This window comes from Helianthus annuus, chromosome 17, assembly GCF_002127325.2.
Source record: "Helianthus annuus cultivar XRQ/B chromosome 17, HanXRQr2.0-SUNRISE, whole genome shotgun sequence".
Taxonomy (NCBI): Eukaryota; Viridiplantae; Streptophyta; class Magnoliopsida; order Asterales; family Asteraceae; genus Helianthus; species Helianthus annuus.
The window spans coordinates 192,708,413-192,730,846 of NC_035449.2; the positions used below are offsets into that span (position 1 = coordinate 192,708,413).

At 35.9% G+C, this 22,434-nt stretch overlaps 1 protein-coding gene across 2 annotated transcripts; it reads left to right on the plus strand.

Moving 5' to 3' along the window:
- Positions 1 to 7,196: 7,196 nt before the first annotated feature.
- On the plus strand, positions 7,197 to 9,192 carry LOC110915137 (zinc finger protein ZAT1). Of its 2 annotated transcripts, none has more exons than XM_022159780.2 (2): positions 7,197 to 7,655; positions 7,763 to 9,192. In XM_022159780.2, exon 2 carries the CDS (start codon positions 7,801 to 7,803, stop codon positions 8,995 to 8,997), a length of 1,197 nt encoding a protein of 398 aa, XP_022015472.1. In that variant the 5' UTR covers positions 7,197 to 7,655; positions 7,763 to 7,800; the 3' UTR covers positions 8,998 to 9,192. The 2 variants fall into 2 exon arrangements, with proteins under 2 accessions (XP_022015472.1, XP_022015471.1); XM_022159779.2 differs by having other exon boundaries at positions 7,198 to 7,659.
- Positions 9,193 to 22,434: the final 13,242 nt, after the last annotated feature.

Consider the following 22,434-nt stretch of genomic DNA (forward strand, 5'->3'; position numbering starts at 1 on the left):
CGTGCTCCCATTCTTTTCTCAGATTTCTTCCGATTTCGATAAGTTTTTATCCTAAATCTTGTACTTTCTTGATCAATACACACTCCTACACCTTTCTATCTTTCTATCTTTCAAATCTTGATTTCTAACCGTGAAATCATCAAGATCTAAGCGTTCTAGGGTGATGTCATCATGGTGTTCTTCAAGAACTTCATATTTTGGCCTCAATCCACCAAGAATCACTTGCATCTAGCCGATTTCCACATAAACAAACTAAGATCTATTACAGATCTGAACATTTACATGGTGTGAAGGATTGAAAGAAAGATTTCCAACTTTCTTTCAACTCTTTTACACTCAATGCCTTCAAACCGGTAGAAACGGAGCTTGAGCCAACTCACTAATCATTCTAATGGTTGCGTGGTTCAAGACTCGGATTCTATCTACGAGGTTCACCGATTTCGGGTTAAACGTTAAACTACCGTTCTGAACCGTTCACCGGCCGGACTTGGGCGATTCCTGTCCGAGCAGGGGAAACAAGTAAGAACGAAAGGGTCATGGTTCAGCTCGTTGTCAAAATACCTCGATATAACGTCAAACAATCAGAACAGCCAAGTGTTAGACGAACAGGCCGACCAGGTCAGGATGCTGACCGATCGAACAGGCTGTTCGAACGAACAGCCCAGCCGATCGGACATGTCAGCCGATCGACCAGGCCAGCCGATCGACCAGGCCAGCCGATCGGCTAGCACATGGCCCCACACTTTGACAATTTCATGATGTATAGTACTGAACGAAGTGATGTTCAATCGAACAAGCTGTTCGATAACATTACTCATCGGATCATGAGATACTATGCTTCAACCCTTAATCGATTTTCAACTTGTTCGACGTATTAGAGTGCCACCCGATCGAACATGCTGTCCGATCAGGTGACATCCTGCTGAGGACCTACTACTGAAGTGTCTAACCGATCGGTTAAGCCGGCCGATCGAATGGCCCGTTCGATCGATCGACCTGAAAGGTAAGAACACTTCAATGTTCTCAAATACTACAACGAAAACTTCAAAAGGACAAGCCATCACACACAAACACATCCTACCCTACGGAAGAAACAATCCACTCGAACAGTCCAACCGATCGAGCCTACCGGCCGATCGAACAGGCTGTCCGAATGGACTGTCCAACCGAACGAGCAACCCGTTCGATCGAACCTACAGTTCGATCGACCAGGATGTTCGACCCATCATCACTTGTCTCCATTTTACGCGTTACTCATCGTTATGCTATCGAACTATTCAGGCTAACCTTACTCTCAAGCGCTCCCTTCAATCCATCAATCAATCGCTGTGAGTATACTCGAACCCTTTTTGCTTTAGCACTTTTGGGTGTTACATACGTTACTTATCTAAAATCATAATCAATCACACTACTCAACTATTTTAACGTTAACCGTTCTGCATGTATTACGTGACTAAATGAATGCTTGTTGTTATGTCTACACGTGGAATGTTGTCTACCTGCCTTAACGACGTAGTACTATAGTTTGGACTCAGCACCCGTTCACACGTGGGTTGTTAAGGACAATTACTTGCATGGATTACGGTGGTAATCATGTATTACGAACTGTCTCGGATAGTCAACCCACAGTCATTGGTATCGATAGATCCATGTCGATAATTAACATGCTTCGTTTTCCTCTGTGTACGTGCTGGTTATGCGTAAACAATTTCGAACTCTATATGCTATATCAAACTTGTATGCTCACCTTTACATTTTATGTATTGACTTTATTTTAACGTTTGTGACAGGTGTTTAAGATGCATTCTTGCTAGGGAAACGAGGCTAGAATAAAGCGTATAGAGCCCCCAACAAATAGTTGTCTGTAGCAGTCAATCTAGGGGTCTTTAGAAGCAGAAACAATATTTATTTTACTATGTTTAAATCTGAGTTGTCGGAACAGTATATTTGACTAGATGCTTATCTGTAATAACTTGTTTTATTATTTGGGATACGGTATGGGACGTATTATTTAAACTGAATAGTAATGATAGTTGTTGTGGAAACTTCTGGACAATCTGTTTCGCTCAGTGCCATGCCCCGATGATTCCGCCATCGGTTGGGGTGTGACACTTCAGGGTTTGGAACAACGAGCGGTGTAAACCGAACCATTATTCTTATTTTAGAATATGTCGTTATGCATGTATATAATGATGGCAACAGTACACCATATTGGTGTGCAAAAACCAAACCGTTAATCGAGGCAGAAACGCGATCCCGAAAGTCGAAAAATGACGACAAGTCTACTGCGAATAGTCGAATCGCTTTGGGTAGTCGACGTCTAGTAGCCGCAGACAATCTATTTCTCGATTTTATGTGTTTCGATTCTGAGCCCGCAACTGCCGACTCTGATAATTCGTCGATTTTATGAGTTTTAAGTGTGTTTACCTGTTTATGTGTTTAATTTTGATGTTCACTCGATTTTTGCTATCACTTCGATCAACACACACGACTCGCATTGCAATTCTATCTCAAAACGATAATAAGTCGCTGCAAATCTAGACGACATTACGCTCCGATATACGTTTATACTATACTCGACATGTTATACGATCATGCTATACTACTCGATATACTATACGCGACCGAATATACAAACGACACGCGAGCTCTAAATGATAGGTTTTTGTATTCTGACTGCATCTGTGATTAAATACATATGTGCGTATGTGCTTCTGTGATTCTGTGCTCTATGTGCTTCTGTGATTACGTGAATCTATGGTTATGTGCCTATGTGTTTATGTGATACGTGTTTCGACGTGTTCCTAAGCTTTAGTAAGTAGTAGACGTGTGAGGTGAGATTCGATTTGTTGTGTCTGAGACCTACGACGATGTCTGTTGCAGACCATGTCGTCATCTGGACACCGAACCCCACTTACTCGCCAAGAGAAGAGAGACAAGCGTCTCGCTGCTATCGTCGCCAAGTAAGTGGCAAAAGCTGTGAGCGAGGTGTATGAAAACGTCAGCAAATCGTTTGAGGAGTCGCGAACTGACGCTCCTAAGGATGCTAACAAGACTGTTTTCAGCTTTAAACAGTTTAAAGCATGCGGACCCAAAGAGTTTACCGGAGAAGATGGCCCTACCACCATGTTTCAATGGTTTAATTCGGTTGAAGTCACTCTGCGCCAAAGCGGTTGTCCTGAAAATCTCCGTACCCAAAATTAACTGAAATTCGGTTGAAAGTCGGTTATCGGTTTTTTTTTACCATCGGTTAACCAAAATTATCCGAACCAAACAATTTATATTTTCATATATTTCTAGCTTTTATACTTTCATTTCATGTATCTATACCTCCATTTCATTTATTTATACATCTGTTTCATGTATTTACAGCTCCATTCCATTTATTTATACTTGGTGGGCATGTATAACAGGTTAAATGTTTGAGAGTTAAATGTTTATACATCCTTTTCATTTATTTATACATCTATTTCATGACAGGTTAAATGTTTGAGAGTTATAGGGTTCAGTTCATGGTTTACGATTTCAAGACTAGTTCTAATTGCTCACTTCAGGGTTTGGAACAACGAGCGGTGTAAACCGAACCATTATTCTTATTTTAGAATATGTCGTTATGCATGTATATAATGATGGCAACAGTACACCATATTGGTGTGCAAAAACCAAACCGTTAATCGAAACCGAATCGAAAATCGATGAAACTAAACCGAAATTAACCGAAAGTTGGTTATCGGTTTTTTTTACCATCGGTTAACCAAAATTAACCGAACCGAACAATTTATATTTTCATATATTTCTAGCTTTTATACTTTCATTTCATGTATCTATACCTCCATTTCATTTATTTATACATCTATTTCATGTATTTACAGCTCCATTCCATTTATTTATACATCTATTCCATGTATTTATATACCTGCATTACATGTATTTCTAATAAAAAATAGACCTTGTTTGATTTGGTTATTAACCAAAATTAACAAAACCGAATCGAAAACAGACAAATTGACAAATTAACCGAACCAATAACTGACAAATTAACCGAACCGATTAACCGATAACTTCGATTACAGATATGGTTAATGCTAATAATCGAACCGTATCCGTATCCGTATTAGCATTAACCAGTAGTAATTTGGCTATAGTTCACCGGTCCCATTTGTGGCTATTGTAGTGTCGTGCAAACATGATTAAAGCTTTTTATAAAAAAGTAAATTTGCAAAAGTGCGTTCTTCCAACTAACTGGGCCGGGTTCGGGTTGTTGTTATACATGCCCACCAAGTACCAACACAAAGCCCAATTGAACTGCCAGCCCAAAGTTTAGATAAATAAAGCTACAAATTGTTGAAAACCAATAAAAAAATCCCAAACTAATTTTCAATTATCAAAGGCATGTATAAATTTCAAAATTAGAGGTGGCGAAATGCGCAGGCTAGACGGATAACTGGTAAATTTTTATACGCAAGGCGAAGACATGATCGGTGTGAAGAAGTTTGTATCCTTTTTTTCTGTATAATGTGTCAAATTTCAAAACTAGTAGTATGATAGAACCTGAATTACACAAAATACGAAGAACGGAGTGGTAATTGAGATTTAATACAAAAAATATGGTTCAACCATTGCCTCTTTCAACCGGTCAACACTATAACTTGTTGACCTAGATAAAGGCAGTTCAAGAGTACTTAATCTGTGGGTGAAGGTAACGGAGTGGTAATTGAGATTTAATACAAAAAATACGAAGTCAGGAGGTTTGGGGCTGCAGAGTTTAAAAGACGTGAACACAGCTTTGCTATCCAAATGGGGATGGAGGTACAAAAACGATCGCGATAGCCTGTGGGTGAAGGTAATTGACGCGTTTCATGTCGGCTCAAACGCTTGGAATTTCATCCCTGTGAAGAAGGTTCTAGGCGGGGTTTGGTGCAATATTGCCTCGGTTGTCAATCGGCCTATCTGTGACGGAGTTAATATACGGAGTCTGTTCAAAGGTGTAATCGGTAGCGGGGATTGTATTTTATTCTGGCTCGATCCTTGGCTGTTTGACATTTCGTTACAGGAGAGATTTCCCGCTTTATTTCGGCTGGAGGTGGTTAAGGACTACAGTGTGCGTGACAGGCTTGAAGGGAACGGTTTGTGGCTGTGGAAGCACGACCCGGTGTCGGACGTTGAGTTAGCGGAACTGCAGGAACTTGAGGCTGCATTGGCCTCGGTTCTTTTAAATCAAAATCCGGACAAGTGGGTATGGAGGGGGTGCGGGTCCGGCAACTTCTCGGTTGCTGCTGTGAAGGATTTCTTGGCGTCCAGACACGATTTTAGTTGTCGCTATGTTTTGGATCAGTGCAAGTGGGTTCCGAAAAAGTGTAATTGGTTTGCTTGGCGGGCGGAATTGAATCGGGTGCCTACGGTCGAAGCCCTGGTCAGAAGGGGAGTGGTGGTGATCGATGATATGTGCAATTTCTGCAACGAAGGTCTAGATTCGGTGTCTCATATTTTCACAGCCTGCTCGTTGGCTTTGGGAGTATGGGAGAGAATCAGTTTTTGGTGCAAGCTCCAGAATTTTTTCATTTTCTCTTTTAAAGACTTGTTAGAAATCCACAATCTTGGTGATAAAGGAAAGACGGAGAGAGAGGTGGTCCATGGCATCATTCTTACGGCGTGTTGGGTTTTATGGAAAGCAAGGAATAACCTTAGGTTTAATGGTAAGAAGAGTAGTGTGGATGAGATTTTTTGCGAGATTAGAATCATTAGTTTTTTTTGGTACAAGCATAGAGCCAAGAAAGGAAATTTAGATTGGAGGGATTGGTGTAGATTTGTGAATATGTAAGTTGTTTGTTTTTCCGGCCCGGTTTTCGGGTCGGGGTTGTTAATGAAGTTCACGTTTCAAAAAAAAAAAAGAGTACTTAATCTAACCAAATGTGTAAGCGGTTCCAGTCTAAATGACTGATGCAGTCCAGTTCCTGAAACAACTAGTAGTAATATTCATCATGTGTAATAAACAACCCGTGTTTGGCCCGGTTATCATCATTTATTTGCTATAAAATACAACTTATACTAGTGTAAAAAAAAAATTCACAATTCAAAACAAATATTTGTAGGCACATTGCACAACCAAAATTTCGAGTTTTTATTCGATCCAATGCCTAAATGCCCTTAGGCAGTTAGGCCTTGTAAATTCTACCAAATCGCAAATTCAATCAAATATTTTCGCTATTTGTTTATTTCTACTATTTGTATTTATACAAGATTGTTTATTTCTGTTTGTTGAGATTACACATTTTTTTCTATCATGGGTGGGGGGTTGGGTCCAAATGTCAAAGCCTGAGGAGGTAAGATATTGCTTCCCTTGAAAGTAGGGGTGCTAAACGGGTCATGTTTATGAGTTGACGGGTTTAACCCGACCCGAACCCGAAAATCGTGTCATATATATGAACCCGAACCCGACCCGAATATTTGCATGTCGACCCGAACCCGACCTGTTCAACCCGAATTTTTTATTTTTGTTATTTTTTTTCAGCAATCTAATATATTAAAATTAACATCTACTACAAAAAAAAAAACACAAATTTATTGTAACATCCAAAAAAAAATGATAAATTGTGTATAATTGTTAAAAGTGAATTATAAAATAAATTTAGTTATGGATTATGTTATGATATACATAACCTAAGAATGAGAAAATACCTAAGAATAAACAAACACTTTGAACGCCCTACATGCGCTTCCGCAACTTTTGAAGTATCGCCAATGGGTCAAAATACTTTTGTTAAAATAGGTTATGTTTGGTAGTTAAAACTTTAAACTTGATGTGTTAAATCTTTTGTAAAATTTCTAGTTTGTAGTGGATGTTTAAAATGTTACGATTTTCGTTATGTCTTTTGGAATGCGTCGTAGGATTAGTTGTATGATGGTTGTTAAAACAGGGAATTGTTCACGGTACGAATTTGTTGCCCGACTACCTGCCATTGCTTTGTAATTGCCCTTTTTCGTGTGGGAGAACCGATTTATATATCTAAATAACAATTCCAAGTACAGTTATTTAAAGATAAAAAATAAAAACCGGGTCATGCCCGAATTTTGTTAAAAATAGTACATTAGTACTTATATTTCGAATAAAGAAATCTGAGCGTTTCATTTATATAATAAAATTACAACCTAAGCCCGTTTCAAAATTATTATATTCGAATAACCCGAAACCCGAATCAAATTAGATCCAAGAAAACATAAACCATGAGAGATGAAAACAACGAAATCAACTCTCTTGATTACACATACCACACCTTATTTTTAGTACACTTTGCTTCCATGCACATTCCCACAAGAAACAGTCATCAGTCTGTTTTCAATCTTTGATTTGTTCTTCACTCTTTTTCATATTTCGGGTCTCGTTTAATTCCTCCTGTCAGATTTATTTAATTTTGGAATTCTTTCCTTTCTTTTTGGGTTCGGTCTCATCTTTAAATCTCTCACTTGTTAATTAATTTCCCCTTATTCTCATTCAAATCAAATCAAACCCTTTTTTCCATTCTTCTTTCCCATTTCACTATGCTTTGATCTAACCACTTTGATTCACAAAGTTTGTAGCTTTTTTGTTTCTGGGATTTTGCACACAAGATGTTTGATGTTATGCTTACAAGAACATTTTCAGCAAATGTAGTTGAGTAAGTGCGTAACTGACCTCTCTCTCTCTCTCTCTCTCTCTATATATATATATATATATACATACATACATTATACATATCAATTGGGTACTGTTTGATTGTTGCAGTTTTGATCGGGTGATAAGCGAATTTCGAGTCTGTATCGATGGAAGAAGATCAAGATGAAGTGAGATTGAAGTTTTCAACTTTGATGACTAATGGGAATGGAATGGAGATTGGGAATGGGAATGGGAATGGGAATGGGAATGAGAATTACGGGTTGAGAGAGAACCGGAAGAAGACATGGAGAGCGGTTGATTCGACGACGTTTCCATTCCCGAATGAGAAGATTTGCAAGCAATGTGGAAAAGGGTTTCAATCTTTAAAAGCGTTATGCGGTCATATGGCGTGTCATTCGGAAAAAGATCGAAACTTTAAGGATTATGATCATTCTTGGACAAGTGAGAATAATGTTGATCATGACGAGAAGGTAGTTATCGAGGGATATTCGGACACTGAAGAACCCGAGTTTCAAGACCCGACCCGTGTGACAAGATCCAAGTCCAAGAAGTACATGAAAGTTGTGGTTAAACCGTATTCGTTTAATTACAATAACGGGTCTCCTAATGTTTCCGATATTGATGAACTGGAACAAGAAGAGGTTGCTATGGTTTTGATGATGTTGTCGAAAGATTCCGGCAACTGGGGTGGTGTTAATTCGGTGTTAGAAACATCCGACAACGATTCTGCCGTTATGGAGATAAAACCGTCTTCAATCGACATGACTAGACCAGTGGAACCCGACGTTTCGATTGAGGAATGGCTTAGAAATGGTGACGGAAACAAGAAGTCGAAAATATCGTACGAAGAAAAACTTGAAATAAGAAGGAACTTGTTCAAAGAATTCGCGTATCGCGATTCTTTAAGAAAAAAAATCCGTGTTGATGATGATTCGTATAACCCTGAGCTAGAACGCGATGGAACGAGTAAAAAAAGAAACAAGTATGAATGCTTAAGTTGCAACAAGATTTTCACTTCATTTCAAGGGCTTGGTGGGCATAGACCATGTCACAAAAAGAATCACGCTTTCGGGTCCAAAAACGATGATGTTGAAAACAGTTTAGAGGGTGATTTTACACCTACTCGAAAGCCAAAATACGATTACAAACTAAAGGCGAAAAAGAACAAAGGGCACGAGTGCCCGATTTGTTATAGGATGTTTAAATCAGGGCAAGCTTTAGGAGGTCACAAGAGGTCTCATTTTCTCAACCGCGCAATCGATCATTTTGCAGCTATGGATCACGACGCACCGTCATGTTCGGATATGATTGATCTCAATCTCCCTGCTCCAGAAGAAGAGTAGAGTCAAACGGGTTAAACAGGTCAACCAACAAAAACTTTTGAAATATATTATGTTGGTATTTTTTTTTTTTATTTTTTTTTTGCTTATTTCTCATGATATGATTTAGAGAGGTTAAAATTGCATATTTTTTTTAATCAAATTGTTGTTATGTGTCTTGAAAACATGTTCAAATTTCAAGATCTTTGAGTTAAGTTATCTGAATTTTTTCTATATGTTTTTCTATAGGTTTACTTAATTTAAAATCTTGTGATGTTTTTGCTTTAGTGTTGCAATGATTTCATGTTTATGGTTAGAGAGCCAATAGGAAGGGGTTTCTTAGTTTCTTGGAGTTGTTGTGTAGAACTCTCCAATAAAACGCCCATGGCTTTATAGTCTATTGGCATCTTTGGGGTAGGATAAGGCTTTGGGATCAATAGGTCCTGAGTTTGATTCTTACAAGGGGGGTTTTCCCATATTTATTGGGTTTCCTCCTGAATTGGCGTATGAACATTTTATACCTAGTGGAGATGGATATGATCGAGTGGTTCCGCTGATGGCACGATAGTGATCCGTCAGTGATTCAAATTTGCCGTTAAATAAAAAGAACTCTCCAATAAAATGATTTTCTTTCAACCACCAATGAAGTATGATATGCTAATGATGTAGGGGAAAGAAGCAAATGTACCATTTTTCATAAACATAGAACAATTTGATGTGCTAAATGGGTCCACTATTGGGGATTTGATCTTGACTTCTTAACTTATGAAGTTATGATTCTTGCATTGCACAACAAGTTAGTAGATTGAGTAGTTAAAAGATTAAATGTTACTATTTTTATTTTTGACAAAAGAATGTAATCTTTAATTAGGTGTTTGTAGTATGAATGTGTAAGAAGAGTGAAAAAGTAGACCATAAAAAATATAACCATCACAAAACCTTTTTAAAAAGTTAGTTTTTATTAGACAGTTTTTACTCTTTAATCTAAACTAGGATTGCGACCCGCCGCAATGCGGCGGAGATTCTTTAGTTATAACAAAGTGGATCTAGGCCCCACACGTTATGTTAAACCTGTCAAACGGGGAAAAAATAGAGGATGTAAAAACGTTCACCCACACATGCACGTTGCGTCGTGTTAACTCGCAAAATTTAGAACGAAACGTAAAGACGTTAAAGCAAAGACGCACGTTGCAATGTGTTAAGTCACAAAATTTAGAACCAAGCAGAAAGCGAAAAATTTGCGGAAAATGAAAACTATAAAAGGCCAAAGTTGAAAGTAAAAAAAGTTTTGAGGATAGATTGCAAAACATAAAAAATTTTGGTTTAAAAGTAAAAAAAATAAACAGTTTTGGGTTAAAAGTAATTATGACATGCTTTTTGGTAAAAAGTAAAAAAATCAGTTTTTTTGGAAAACCCCCAAAGCAAACGTTACGACAACCATATGCATAACCATTTTTTCTTTAGAAAACCCTCAAAGCACACCCCGTCTTGCGGCGGGGCGTAAAACGGTGTCAAATAGTACTAATGTCACACAACCGTCATCGATTACCAACACTGACTCGACCTAGGACATGCATGTTGCGACGAACCTTTCAACCGTGGAAAAATAGAGGTAAAAACGTTGAACCACGCATGCACGTTGCGTCGTATTAACTCGAAAGATTTAGAACTATACGTAAAACGAAAATTTGCGAAAGATGAAAACTATAAGTGAAAAAAGTTGTGAAGCTAAATTGCAAATAATGAAAAGTTTTGGGTTAAAGTTATATAACCAAACTATGTAGGGCTAAAATTGTAAAAGATATAAACCTTTGGGTGAAAAGTAGAAAATCAACTTTTTTTTTAAAAACTCGCTAAGCTCATATTACAACCTATAGAAGCATAAAGTAGTTGATTCTTTATATAGGGTTTAATAAGTCTAGAATGTTGGTCATTTTGATTGAGATTATATTCCGGCTACGTTTTGTATTTTCATTTAAGCATCTAATCAACATGTTTGTCGCTTTGATTAATTAAAAAGGTTAGTTTTTCTTAGACGGTTTTTCTTTAATCTAATTAAAATATTGTATTTTAAGAGCCTCACTACCTTGGTTTGGCTTTTGAGAACTCCCCACCCACCCACACACACAAATGTTTTTTCAAGCTCCGTCACTCTTGCATATATAAGAATAGTTTACCCAATTACCTATATATAAACACACACGAGACACTGAGGTGTATAATCTCCTGAAATGCATAATGAAACTACACTTTGAAGTTGGGTATGTGTGACTAACGTCGAAATTGCAGTAAAAGCACTAAAGAAGATCTGACCCGACATCTAGTCGAGTTGATTCCAGAAATAGAGGATTTAAGCATTGATATAGATTTTGTTAAATTTCAGGTTCAGGTTTGTATAAAATTTTCGGGTTCGGGTCGGGTTCGACTCAAGATAAATGTTTATCATATATAAGTTTTAACCGTGTGAGACTTAAAGAGCTGCAAACACATTACTCAATTACTAGTTTCGTATGCGGAATGAGAGTGTGGAAAGCGCATAAATAAAGGCCATAACAAGCAACAAAATACATAAAACTACTTATTTGTTGTAACATTTAATTTCTTAACTCTATTATTTATGAGGAAATAAGTATGAAGATAAATAAAATTATATTGAAGAGGTTGTTTTGCTCAATGTCATAACTTAAACATTTAAATTGAGGGGCCGAAAAACATATGTTTAATTGGGCCTTATGTATTAGGAGGGGTCTCACTTTCTTACCGTTTAAAGATAATAATATTATTGAAAGGTAATGAGCTAGATTTGCACTTCCAAGCCCTTACTAGCCCTAAGTAAGCTCCGCATATCATTTTGTTCATAGTATAAAAAGGTAAATTTATCATATTTGAAAGGATTGAAATCTAGAAAATTACGAAAATATTGAAACTGAAACTTTTTACGTGTCTAGTTAGTGATAATGGAACGAACTACTGCTAAACAACAACAACAACAACAACAACAACAATAATAATAATAATAATAATAATAATAATAATAATAATAATAATAATAATAATAATAATAATAATAATAGTAATAATAATAATAATAATAATAATAATAATAATCTAAATATTAATAAAAGACTACAAATAATGCCACATAACATTCTCTCCTTAAACATCATAAATTTTATTTATATTTGTTTAATATATTCTTTTAATATTAATAACCAATATATAGATATCACTTATCTTTATTTTTATTTTAATATTAATAAATTCAGTTAATAATATTATAAATATCTAAATCTAATATCTAATAAATCATTAATATCTCTTAAACTAATATGAAAATAATTAATTTCTAAATATTAAACTAATCAAAGAATAATAAATAATTTAAAACCATATCGTGTATTATGGAGATAGTAAATAAGTATTTAACTATTAACTAAAGTTTACTCTATTAATATAATAGTTTATTCAAGTTTTACAAAAATAAAATTTTTAACTTTTTTGTAATTTATGGTGTTGTGTCTCATGTATAGGGTTTTTTTCTTTTTTCATTTCTAACCCAAAACTTTTACTCTTTTGCAATTCATACCCTTTGTTTTTTTAATTTTAACCTAAAGTTTTTCATCTTTTGCAATTTAACCCAACTCTTTTTATTTTCAATTTTGGTACACCATATTTTTCATCATTCCCAAGTTTTTCGTTTTGTTCTAAATTTTGTAAGTTAACGCACCGCAACATGCGTGTAGGGTTCAACATTTTTCGTGTATTTCCCCGTTTGGCCCGTCACAACACATCAATATTTCTCCATTTGACAAGTTCGTCGCAACACACGGGTCCTGGATTGACTTAGTTATTTTTTCTATGTTTTACGTTTCGGTTTAATTTCTCTGCAACAAGCGTGCGTGATTCAAAGATTTTACGTCTGCTTTTCGCTCGGCTTTATTTTTTTCCTTTTTTTTATTTATTTTGTTTTTACGAGCTTTTCCGATGTTGGTGATCGCTGATAGTGGTATAGCATTGGTACTACTTGAAACAATTTTACGACAACCTCTGCAACGCGGTGGCTTAATAATAATAATACAAGTATGAACACTTTGATATTAAAATTATAGAGGTAATTATAATCATGTCATATCCTACTTCTAATAAATGTTATATGTCACATGTAATTTTCTTCATTGATTTATTAATATTAATATTTAAATTAGTATTAATTAATTAGATTAGTATATATTAGATTATATGTAACTAATATTATTGATATGTAATTTTTATATTATTTTCTTTTATTTGTTTATTATAGAAATCTATTATCTATTATCTATTATTATTATTATTATTATTATTATAAAGAGTTAACTGCCATTTTCGTCCCTGTGGTTTGGTCACTTTGGCCATTTCAGTCCATTTTTCAAAAATGCGCCATTTTCCTCCCCGACGTTCTGGAAAGGTGCCATTTCAGTCCAAAAATCATAACCCAGTTAAGTCAGTTAGTAAATAAGGACTGATTGTGTAAATATGTAACATAAAGGATCATTTAAGTAAAATGTATAAATATTAATATAATTATAAAATATAATATATATATATAATGTATACACACCGCCGCCGGAACCGGAGCTCCGGTGGTCACCACCGCCGCCGGAACCGGAGCTCCGGTGGTCACCACCGCCGCTGGAACCACCACCATCAACGTCATCATCGTCATCATCTGTTATCATCATCGTCGATCATCATCGACCTTCATCATCATCATCGCGATCTTCATCATCATCGCGATTTTAATGATTCTGCGGATGTAATTCAGCAGCGAATGGGTTTTCGGATGCAGATCAGCAGAACAAATAGATTTATACGGCTAATAATTCTGCAAATATGTTCTGAACGAATTATACAACGACAACAGATATGTTTCCTGTTCAGCAGATTGTTCAATGACAGCAGATTTGTTTATACGGCTAATAATCAGCAATGACCGAACACCTCTGCAGATTCTGCGGACTGATTTCAGCGATCAAAAATAATTCTGCACAGATCTGTACTTTGAAAAAAAAAACATCAATATGTGATTAAACAACAATTTTTTTCTTTAAACGAATAATATTTGATCGAAATTCAAACAAATCAGTCTGAAATTCAACCAAAAATCATTCGATTTAGTCCGAAATCAATCCGAAATTCGTTTTCGTTTTCACCGAACCTGATCAAAATGAACAAACTTTGATTTGAAACAGCTCTAAATCAGTCCGAAACGTATCGAAAATCTGATGATGATGATGAAGATCGCGATGATGATGATGAAGGTCGATGATGATCGATGATGATGATAACAGATGATGACGTTGATGGTGGTGGTGGCAGTGGTGGCAGTGGCTGTGGTGGCGGTGTGGCTGTTTTCTTTGGATTGGATCCTCACACAAATAATTTGTTTTCTTTCTTGTTGGTGACAACATTATGTTTTGGTAAGAACCTCAGCTAAGGTTGATCGATAAGCAAGACTACAGGACATTATACCACGATGAACTATGGCTTGTAGTTCACATTAATTGCAAATGCCACGAGCCCAATGACTGTTGCCTGAATATCTAAACAGTTGTTTTTTATTCTTTGGTGAAAATGGCCGGATAGTGCATTATATAAAAGGCAAAAGCTAACTTGGAAATTTGAGTTCTTTATATACCGAACTGCTGATGATGGCGAAGACAATATTCCTATCGATCGGTTGTAAGCATCCCTTGCAAACAATAATTAAGTTTGTGGAACCAACATCAATGAAACATCAGTCGTTTTGTGGAACCAACATCAATGGAGGATGCAGACGATGGAAGTGGTCGATTTGCCTGAATTCGGATGAAGTTGCAGGTTCCGGTGAAGTTGCAGGTTCCGGTGACCGTGGCTGTGGTGGCGGCGGTGGTGGTGGTGGCAGTGGCTGTGGTGGCGGTGGTGGCTGTGGTGGCGGTGTTGGTGGTGGTGGCAGCGGAGTGGTGGTGGTGGCAGGGCTAGTGGTGGTGGTGTTACAAATTTACACAATCAGTCCTTTATGTTACAAATTTACACAATCAGTCCTTATTTACTAACTGACTTAACTGGATTATGATTTTTGGACTGAAATGGCACCTTTCCAGAACGTCGGGGAGGAAAATGGCGCATTTTTGAAAAAATGGACTGAAATGGCCAAAGTGACCAAACCACAGGGACGAAAATGGCAGTTAACTCTATTATAAATGAGTTGTGCCACGCGACACCATATTAAGGACTCAGTTTTTGCTTTATGGCGCACACAGTTGTTTACCATGTATGTAATCATGCAGATCCTTATAACCTATTGTAACCCGATATGTTTAAACAAAACTCTCACTCCTTTCCATTTGATTCCATTCTTCCTTTTTCTACCGTTGTCTTTCAAACCCTAATGTCGAACACAATTTCATCCAATCCAACCGATGCGTCTTTGTTGAGAACACAGGTTTGTTTATCTAGAGATTATGTTTACATTTCTTTGTCTTCGATCGCCTTTTCCCTATCACACGAATCAAACCCTAGAAATCTTCCACAATCGCACATAACCCTCCGCTGCGACATAACCCGTGTATCTGCGCTTAAGGTAAAATGAGAATTGGGTTTTAACCTTGGTAAATGAAAATTTTTGACGACACATGTCACTTTTTAATGTCTTCTCACCCTTATTCTTCTGCATCTATTCTATTAAATAAATAATATTAAATCATTATTATCCCGCTTCTCTCTCCTCTGAAATAATATTATTAAATCATAATTTTCCGCTTATCTCTTATTTATTTAATATTTCTTCTCTTATATATTTCTTTTCTTTTTTTTTGTTTATTAATAACTATTTAATTTAACATTTTATTGATATAACCACGTATAACACATAAGTTTCTAACATATTAGTAAATAAAAAAAACAAATTAAAATATTATAACTTGTGCGTATACACGATTTTCTAACCTGATAAAGGAAAAAAAAAACAAAGTACAATGTTATAATTAGAAAATAGTATATCAAAGTTTATATTTTCAAATACATATATAGTATATCAGTCAATACAACAACTGAAAAAATAAAAAAAAAATAAAGTCGTAATATGCTTAAAAAAATACCGACACAATCAAAAACCACATAAACAAACACCTTATATAAATGATGTAATTAATTGCATGTTTGATAAAACATGGTGCGTAATATGCAACTGATTAATAACCCGACTAACCGATCCATTAAACCCGTATACCCATTACCCCTACTTATAACCTTATCACTTTGACTATTTAAATTTAGATTTTTATAAACACTTCTAAACGATAATAAAATATGAAAAACTTTAGTTAGTTATAACACATCAACAAAATGGCTAGTATATATCTATAAAAACTAATAACAATATAATTACGGTGATCCATTAAATTAGTGATAAGATTATACTAACAATATGACTCTAGTTATCTTATAAATACTCCTTTCACCATCACATTTCACCATTACCATTTCTCATAAAATCTTAAGAAAATGAAGAACTTTCTCTCATGCCGGATAGTCCTTTTGCTGATCATGTTACTCCCTCTTCTTATCACCGCCACGCCAGATCCCCGTCGCCGCAATTGCAATTACCACAAATGTGCCACAATAACAACCGCTATCCCCAGCCGAAAATATCCGGCTCGTCTCCACTTCATGTCCCAAGAACTCCACCATCTCCAATCGCTTCTCCCGCCACCTCAACCGCCGTCGTTGGATGAAATCGATCCAAGATACGACGTATCAAAAAGACTAGTCCCGTCCGGACCAAACCCTCTTCACAACTGAAGTTTTCAAGTGATCCAAGATTTTATAACGTCACTACTAAAAACTGGCTATTTTCTGACGTCGGTTTTCGTGTCAGAAAATTGTACAGTTTTCTGGTAGTGACTAGTGAATTAGGTTGTTTTTTTTTTCCTTTTAGTTTTGCTTTTTCTATTTATGAATGTGATTTAGAGAATTAAAGATGTCTGATACATTGGTTTAATTTAAGTTATTGTTGGTTTCTTTTCCTCTTATTAGTTTTGTGAATTGACATGCATGATTTTGTCCAATAACATATGTTTGATATATTCTTAATATGAATATGAATGTGTCTATTCCTACGAAGAATATGCGTTTGACCACGAACTGTAACTCTTGTTATATGGATATACCCCCTTCAAGGATGGGTCTTTTGACACATTATGCCCAATTCAATATTGATTCTATTATTTTTAAGCAAACTTTAATTACTATATAAGTTTTACCCGTGGCGAAGTTTGAGATTTCCGACCGGGGGTCGAAAACGTATATACCAAAAAATTTCTATACGAAAACTACATATTCTCCACTACTGAGCGAAAAGTTCGGGGTCCCCCCCCCCTTCTCTTCTCGCCCCCACAAAGTTGCGCCCTTGAGTTTTACCACGTAAATTTATGATGAAGTGTAAAATATTTTTCCTAGTTAATGCTCCTATTCCACCGGTTTTACCAAAAAAAAAAAAATTAATAATTCAAACTGCTATTTAGGTTATCCGCCGTAAAGATGAGCATTTGGTATATCCGGTACCGAATCGGTACCAACGATTAGCGCTTGTTATCACCTTGGTGACCCCCTCCCTTTAGCGCCGGCTGATGGCGCCCCTACGGCGCCGTAAGGGTCATTAACGTGGTGAGGTGACGCTATGCCACACTTCCTAGCCTTATAACTTAGGAAAACAACCAATCCAACCATAGTTCTAAATGGCTGGTCAAATTATTAAACCATTAAAACGGAACCATTAAACTAAGAAAACAGTTGAACTAGTTTTTTTAGTTTTAACCGTCATTAAAACTCTAGTAACCAACATTTTATTATTTGTAGCATTTTTCAATTCAAGAATCGGTCGGATATCCAAAATACAAAAGACATTTCTGTTAGATGAAAAGAAAATTGCTTTTACTATAAAATGCACATTTTCTTGTTATTAGTCATACAAGTGACCATTTTTAAGGTGAAAACACATTTCTAGTCTTTTTAAGAAAATATTACTTTTTTATAACCATTAATGAGGCATATACATAATGAAAACTTATTTTAAAAAGTCCTTATTTATATTTTTTGATCCATAATTTATCATAATTACATCTTAAAAAGTTGGCTAAGTATCATCAAAATTCCCTTCTTCGTGTGTCATGTTCTCCATTCGAAAATAAGGGTTATGATATAATAGAAAGTTTTTTTAGCTAGAAAGACTATGAAGTAATCTTGACTATCAATTGATTTAATCAAGGGTTAAGATTAAATGAGTGAAATTGAAGAGAAGAAAAGAGGCGCGTGGGTTTGTATAAGGGCATTCTAGTCAATCCAGGACAATAGTTTCTCTCTCCTCTAATCCCCCCTATTTTTTAAACGTTAATAACTGTTTCATACGACATTATTTTTTTTTTTATAAAAATTGCACCAAAAAACAAGCGCTTTTTATCTCCAAAAACGAGTATACTATTGCTATATTTTCGAAATTTTTTTTCGAAAACCCAGTTGCGTAAAACGCAATGGACAAAAAACGTAAAAAATGAGTTTTTTCTAAAACGCAATGCACCAAAAACAGAAAGAAATGTTTTATTTCTATAACACAATGGCCTAAAAACACAAAAGAAAGTGTTCTTTCTAAAACGCAATTGAAGAAACACTGGTTTAATTGACCGGAATCAACTGAACCAGGGGGTTTGAATCTGCATAAAAGGGTTATATCTTATCGTTTGATTCAGGGGTGAATGATCTTCTTCCTCGAACAACAACTGCAAAACAAACAACCGTTAGACTCGCCACGGGGAGAATGGGGGTTCTCTTCGTGACCACCCTCCGGCGTGAGAATAAGTATAGGGTCTGATGATGAAGAAGAAGTAATAGTAAGTGAAGTGAGAGTAACTTAAGAAATTGTACCTGAATTATCCTCTATTTATAGACGAAGTTTGGGCGGGAAAGTTTGTCGATGAAAACTTGACGGAAAGTGCTTTTCCGTAAGCGGTTATTTCTCCCTCCGTTAATCACTAACGGGTGTGTATGCACACGGATCGTGGTCATGATCAACAGCAGGGGCGATGCCACGTGGAAAGTGGGCAAATGTGGATCTTCCTTCAATTCGGTGCCATCATCGTGACTTTGGAGGGTGTCCAGGATGATGCCACGTGGCCATTCAGTTATAACCGAATAGTGGTGCATGATAAGGCCTTCTAGAAGGATTACGGCTGTAATCCTATGTGGCTCTTCCTCATGGTAATTTTGTTATGACAGAAAAGTTTATTTTTGTCCAAGTCTGGATGACTTTTGCGCAGAGATATTGTTAGGACTTTATCTTATCGTATGAGAGTTTGCGCAAGGATTTATTAGTTCCTTTTGGCGCGCAGGTGTTGAATACTGTTTTCTTTCTAAGTTCTCTTTTAGAACCAGTGCGCTGCCGCATATGGTTCATTCTAGAGAGAGCTTATTGATGAGGTTGTGGTATGGTCTCAATCACCTGTGTAAGGTTTTTGGGACCTTAGCCCTTCAGCAATGGACTGAAAACACATAAAAATGTGTTTTACCTAAAATGCAATGGACATAAAACACTTCAAAATGTGTTTTCTAAAACACAATGGACCAAAAAACACTTAAAAATGTCTTTTTTCTAAAACACAATAGCTTAAAAACACAAAAGAAAGTATTCTTTCTAAAACGCAATGGACTGAAAACACATAAGAATGTGTTTTACCTAAAACACAATGGAACTAAAACACTTCAAAAATGTGTTTTTCTAAAATGCAATGGCCAGAAAACACATAAAAATGTCTTATTTCTAATACTTAATGGCCTAAAAACACATAAGAAAGTGTTCTTTCTAGTAATGAACTGAAACACATAAAAATGTGTTTACCTAAAACGCAATGGACTAAAAACACTTCAAAATGTGTTTTTCTAAAACGCAATGGACCAAAAAACATATAAAAATGTCTTTTTTCTAAAACGCAATGACCTAAAAACACAAAAGAAAGTGTTCTCTCTAAAATACATTGAACCAGGGTATGTTTTGTCTGTGAATTGTTTGAACCAGGAAATAGGAGATCAAAAACTGTCTACGAATTTTTGTCTACGAAATGAGGCAATTTCCAGCCAGGGGCTCTGCCCCTTTGTCACACCCCAACCAATGACGGAAACATCGGGATGAGACGAAGTGTGAAGATTGCTCGAGACATCATAACGCTATTTGTGACAATAATTTAATAATCCAAATTTCATTTCCAAACTTCAAGTAGTCATCAATACAAGATCCCAAATAACAACAAGTTTAATCAAAATAACAAACCAACATAACCAAAATTCGATACAACATATTTAAATCTAACGCCTAAAGTGTGTATCTAGGCATCGTGCTACCTCTTTCATTTCATCATCATCAACCTGTAACATGTTTAAAAATACTATTCAATGCAAAAGCAAAGGCGAGTATACAAGTTTGGTACATACATAGCATAAGATAAAAGTGTGAACAATCCCTCATAGCAAGCATGCGATTCAAGATAAACATTAAATATGGCATGTGTCTAACATATCAAACCAAGAAAACGCAACTTGCTCATGACATAACCAAAGTTTCAGTAGAGGCGGGTCGTTAATCCTATAGCGCTACATATGTCAAGGTTTGGCTCGTACGAAGTTAATGATAAGTTCTACACATAAGAATCACCCAAATTTAAAGTATCAAGCCATCACATATACAAGCATGTTATAGGAATGTTCATGTGTTTAGACAAAAGTTCATGTGTAAGTTTCAATAGGTAAACATGTTACACCCCAAAAGTGATAAAAGTAAAAAGGGGGAATACGAGTATACTCACAAAGTTTGCATATGTTTTCCGATTATCCAATTGTTGACGAGTAGAGATTTAGAGTCCGAATGTATAAGGGTTAAAGTTCAAGTATGTTTAAAGTCGAGATTCGGTGTTTAAAACAACATAAAAATAAGATATGAGAATAACATGGAAAATAATCATTTAGTACATATGATGCTTGTTCTTGACACTAGGAAACTCGAAGGAGTTTAGATGTTTTCATGGAACAAGGTTCCATTAGAATCGTGACAAGTTATCATAGTCTAGGACGATGTAATCTAGTACCCCGACATATGAACACTAGTTCATCATCAAAGATTCGATTATTCGAATAATATATTTAGGTTATATAATATATGTCCAATAGTTCAAGCATGAGGTAGAAGATTAAAATCTTCATTTTGGTACCTCTAAATGTCATAGAAGTCATGTAGGAGGTAGGAAGATGAAGTCTTCCATTTAGGCACCTCTATGTGTTCACCACTACACTTGATGTAAAAAAAACAACCAAGGAGGGTCATGAACATACAATAAAGAATAAGAAATATACACACTAACTAAGAGAAATCATCAAATCATGTGAGGATTGTATGTTTGGACAACCCAAGTTGTTCCATAATCACTCATGTATCAAAGACAAAGTTTGACATGACTTGTGGGTTAAAAACCCTAAACAAAACACCAAGTTTATGAGGTTTAATCCTCTGATTTTAAATGTCTCAACCTTGTTTTTAAGCTTAACCAACCATGGGATAAGTTGTAAGCATTAGGACATAGGTATGAGATGTGTTGGACACAAGTTGCATAGGTTTAAACAAGTTTTTGATGAACATAAAAACAAACAGAAAGTTTATGGACTATTTCGGGGCATTTCCAGGTCTGATTTCTCCAAGGAGAAGTCTAGGAATCGAACCCCATGATTATACAAGCAAGTAGGAAAAAGAATCGAGTGAATCGGATAAGAATTGAGTGAGTTATGCTCATTTTCGTGAAGGGGTGTCAATCTACTCGAACCCTTGCTTTCAGCTACGGTTTGGTGGATGTTTTGTGAGTTTTTAGGGTTGCAAAAGTGGTAGGGAGGCTGGTTATAAGTGGTATTTATAGGGGGAAGGATTAGGGTTTCAATGGGTTGGGCTTTGGAAGTGTTTAGAAGGGGTTACACCTTGAAACTAGCCCACAAAACCCAACTATATGGGCTGAATTTTGCTGAATTGGGGCTGCCATATTTCTTTATTTTTTTATTTTTTTAAAACATTATAATGAGTAATTTTGTTAGTTAAGTTGTGTAATAATGTGCAACAATGCTTCCCCTAACTTGTAACAAGGTGAAATATGAAATAAAACATGATTTAACTAGGTAAAAAGTGTAATGTACAAGTTTTATTTACGAAGCAAGTTCCGTATTTTACAACGATTACAATGAAAGAATGGTTATAAGAACACAAGATTTCCAAAGTTAGAATTTCACGTAAGGTTTCTAAATGTAGGAAGTTTGAAAACGCAGGGCGTTACAGTCTCCCCTCCTTTAGGAAATTTCGTCCCGAAATTTATTCAAGAGGAAGGCTTGAAAGAGTTTTTGGCATAAAGGTGATCATTA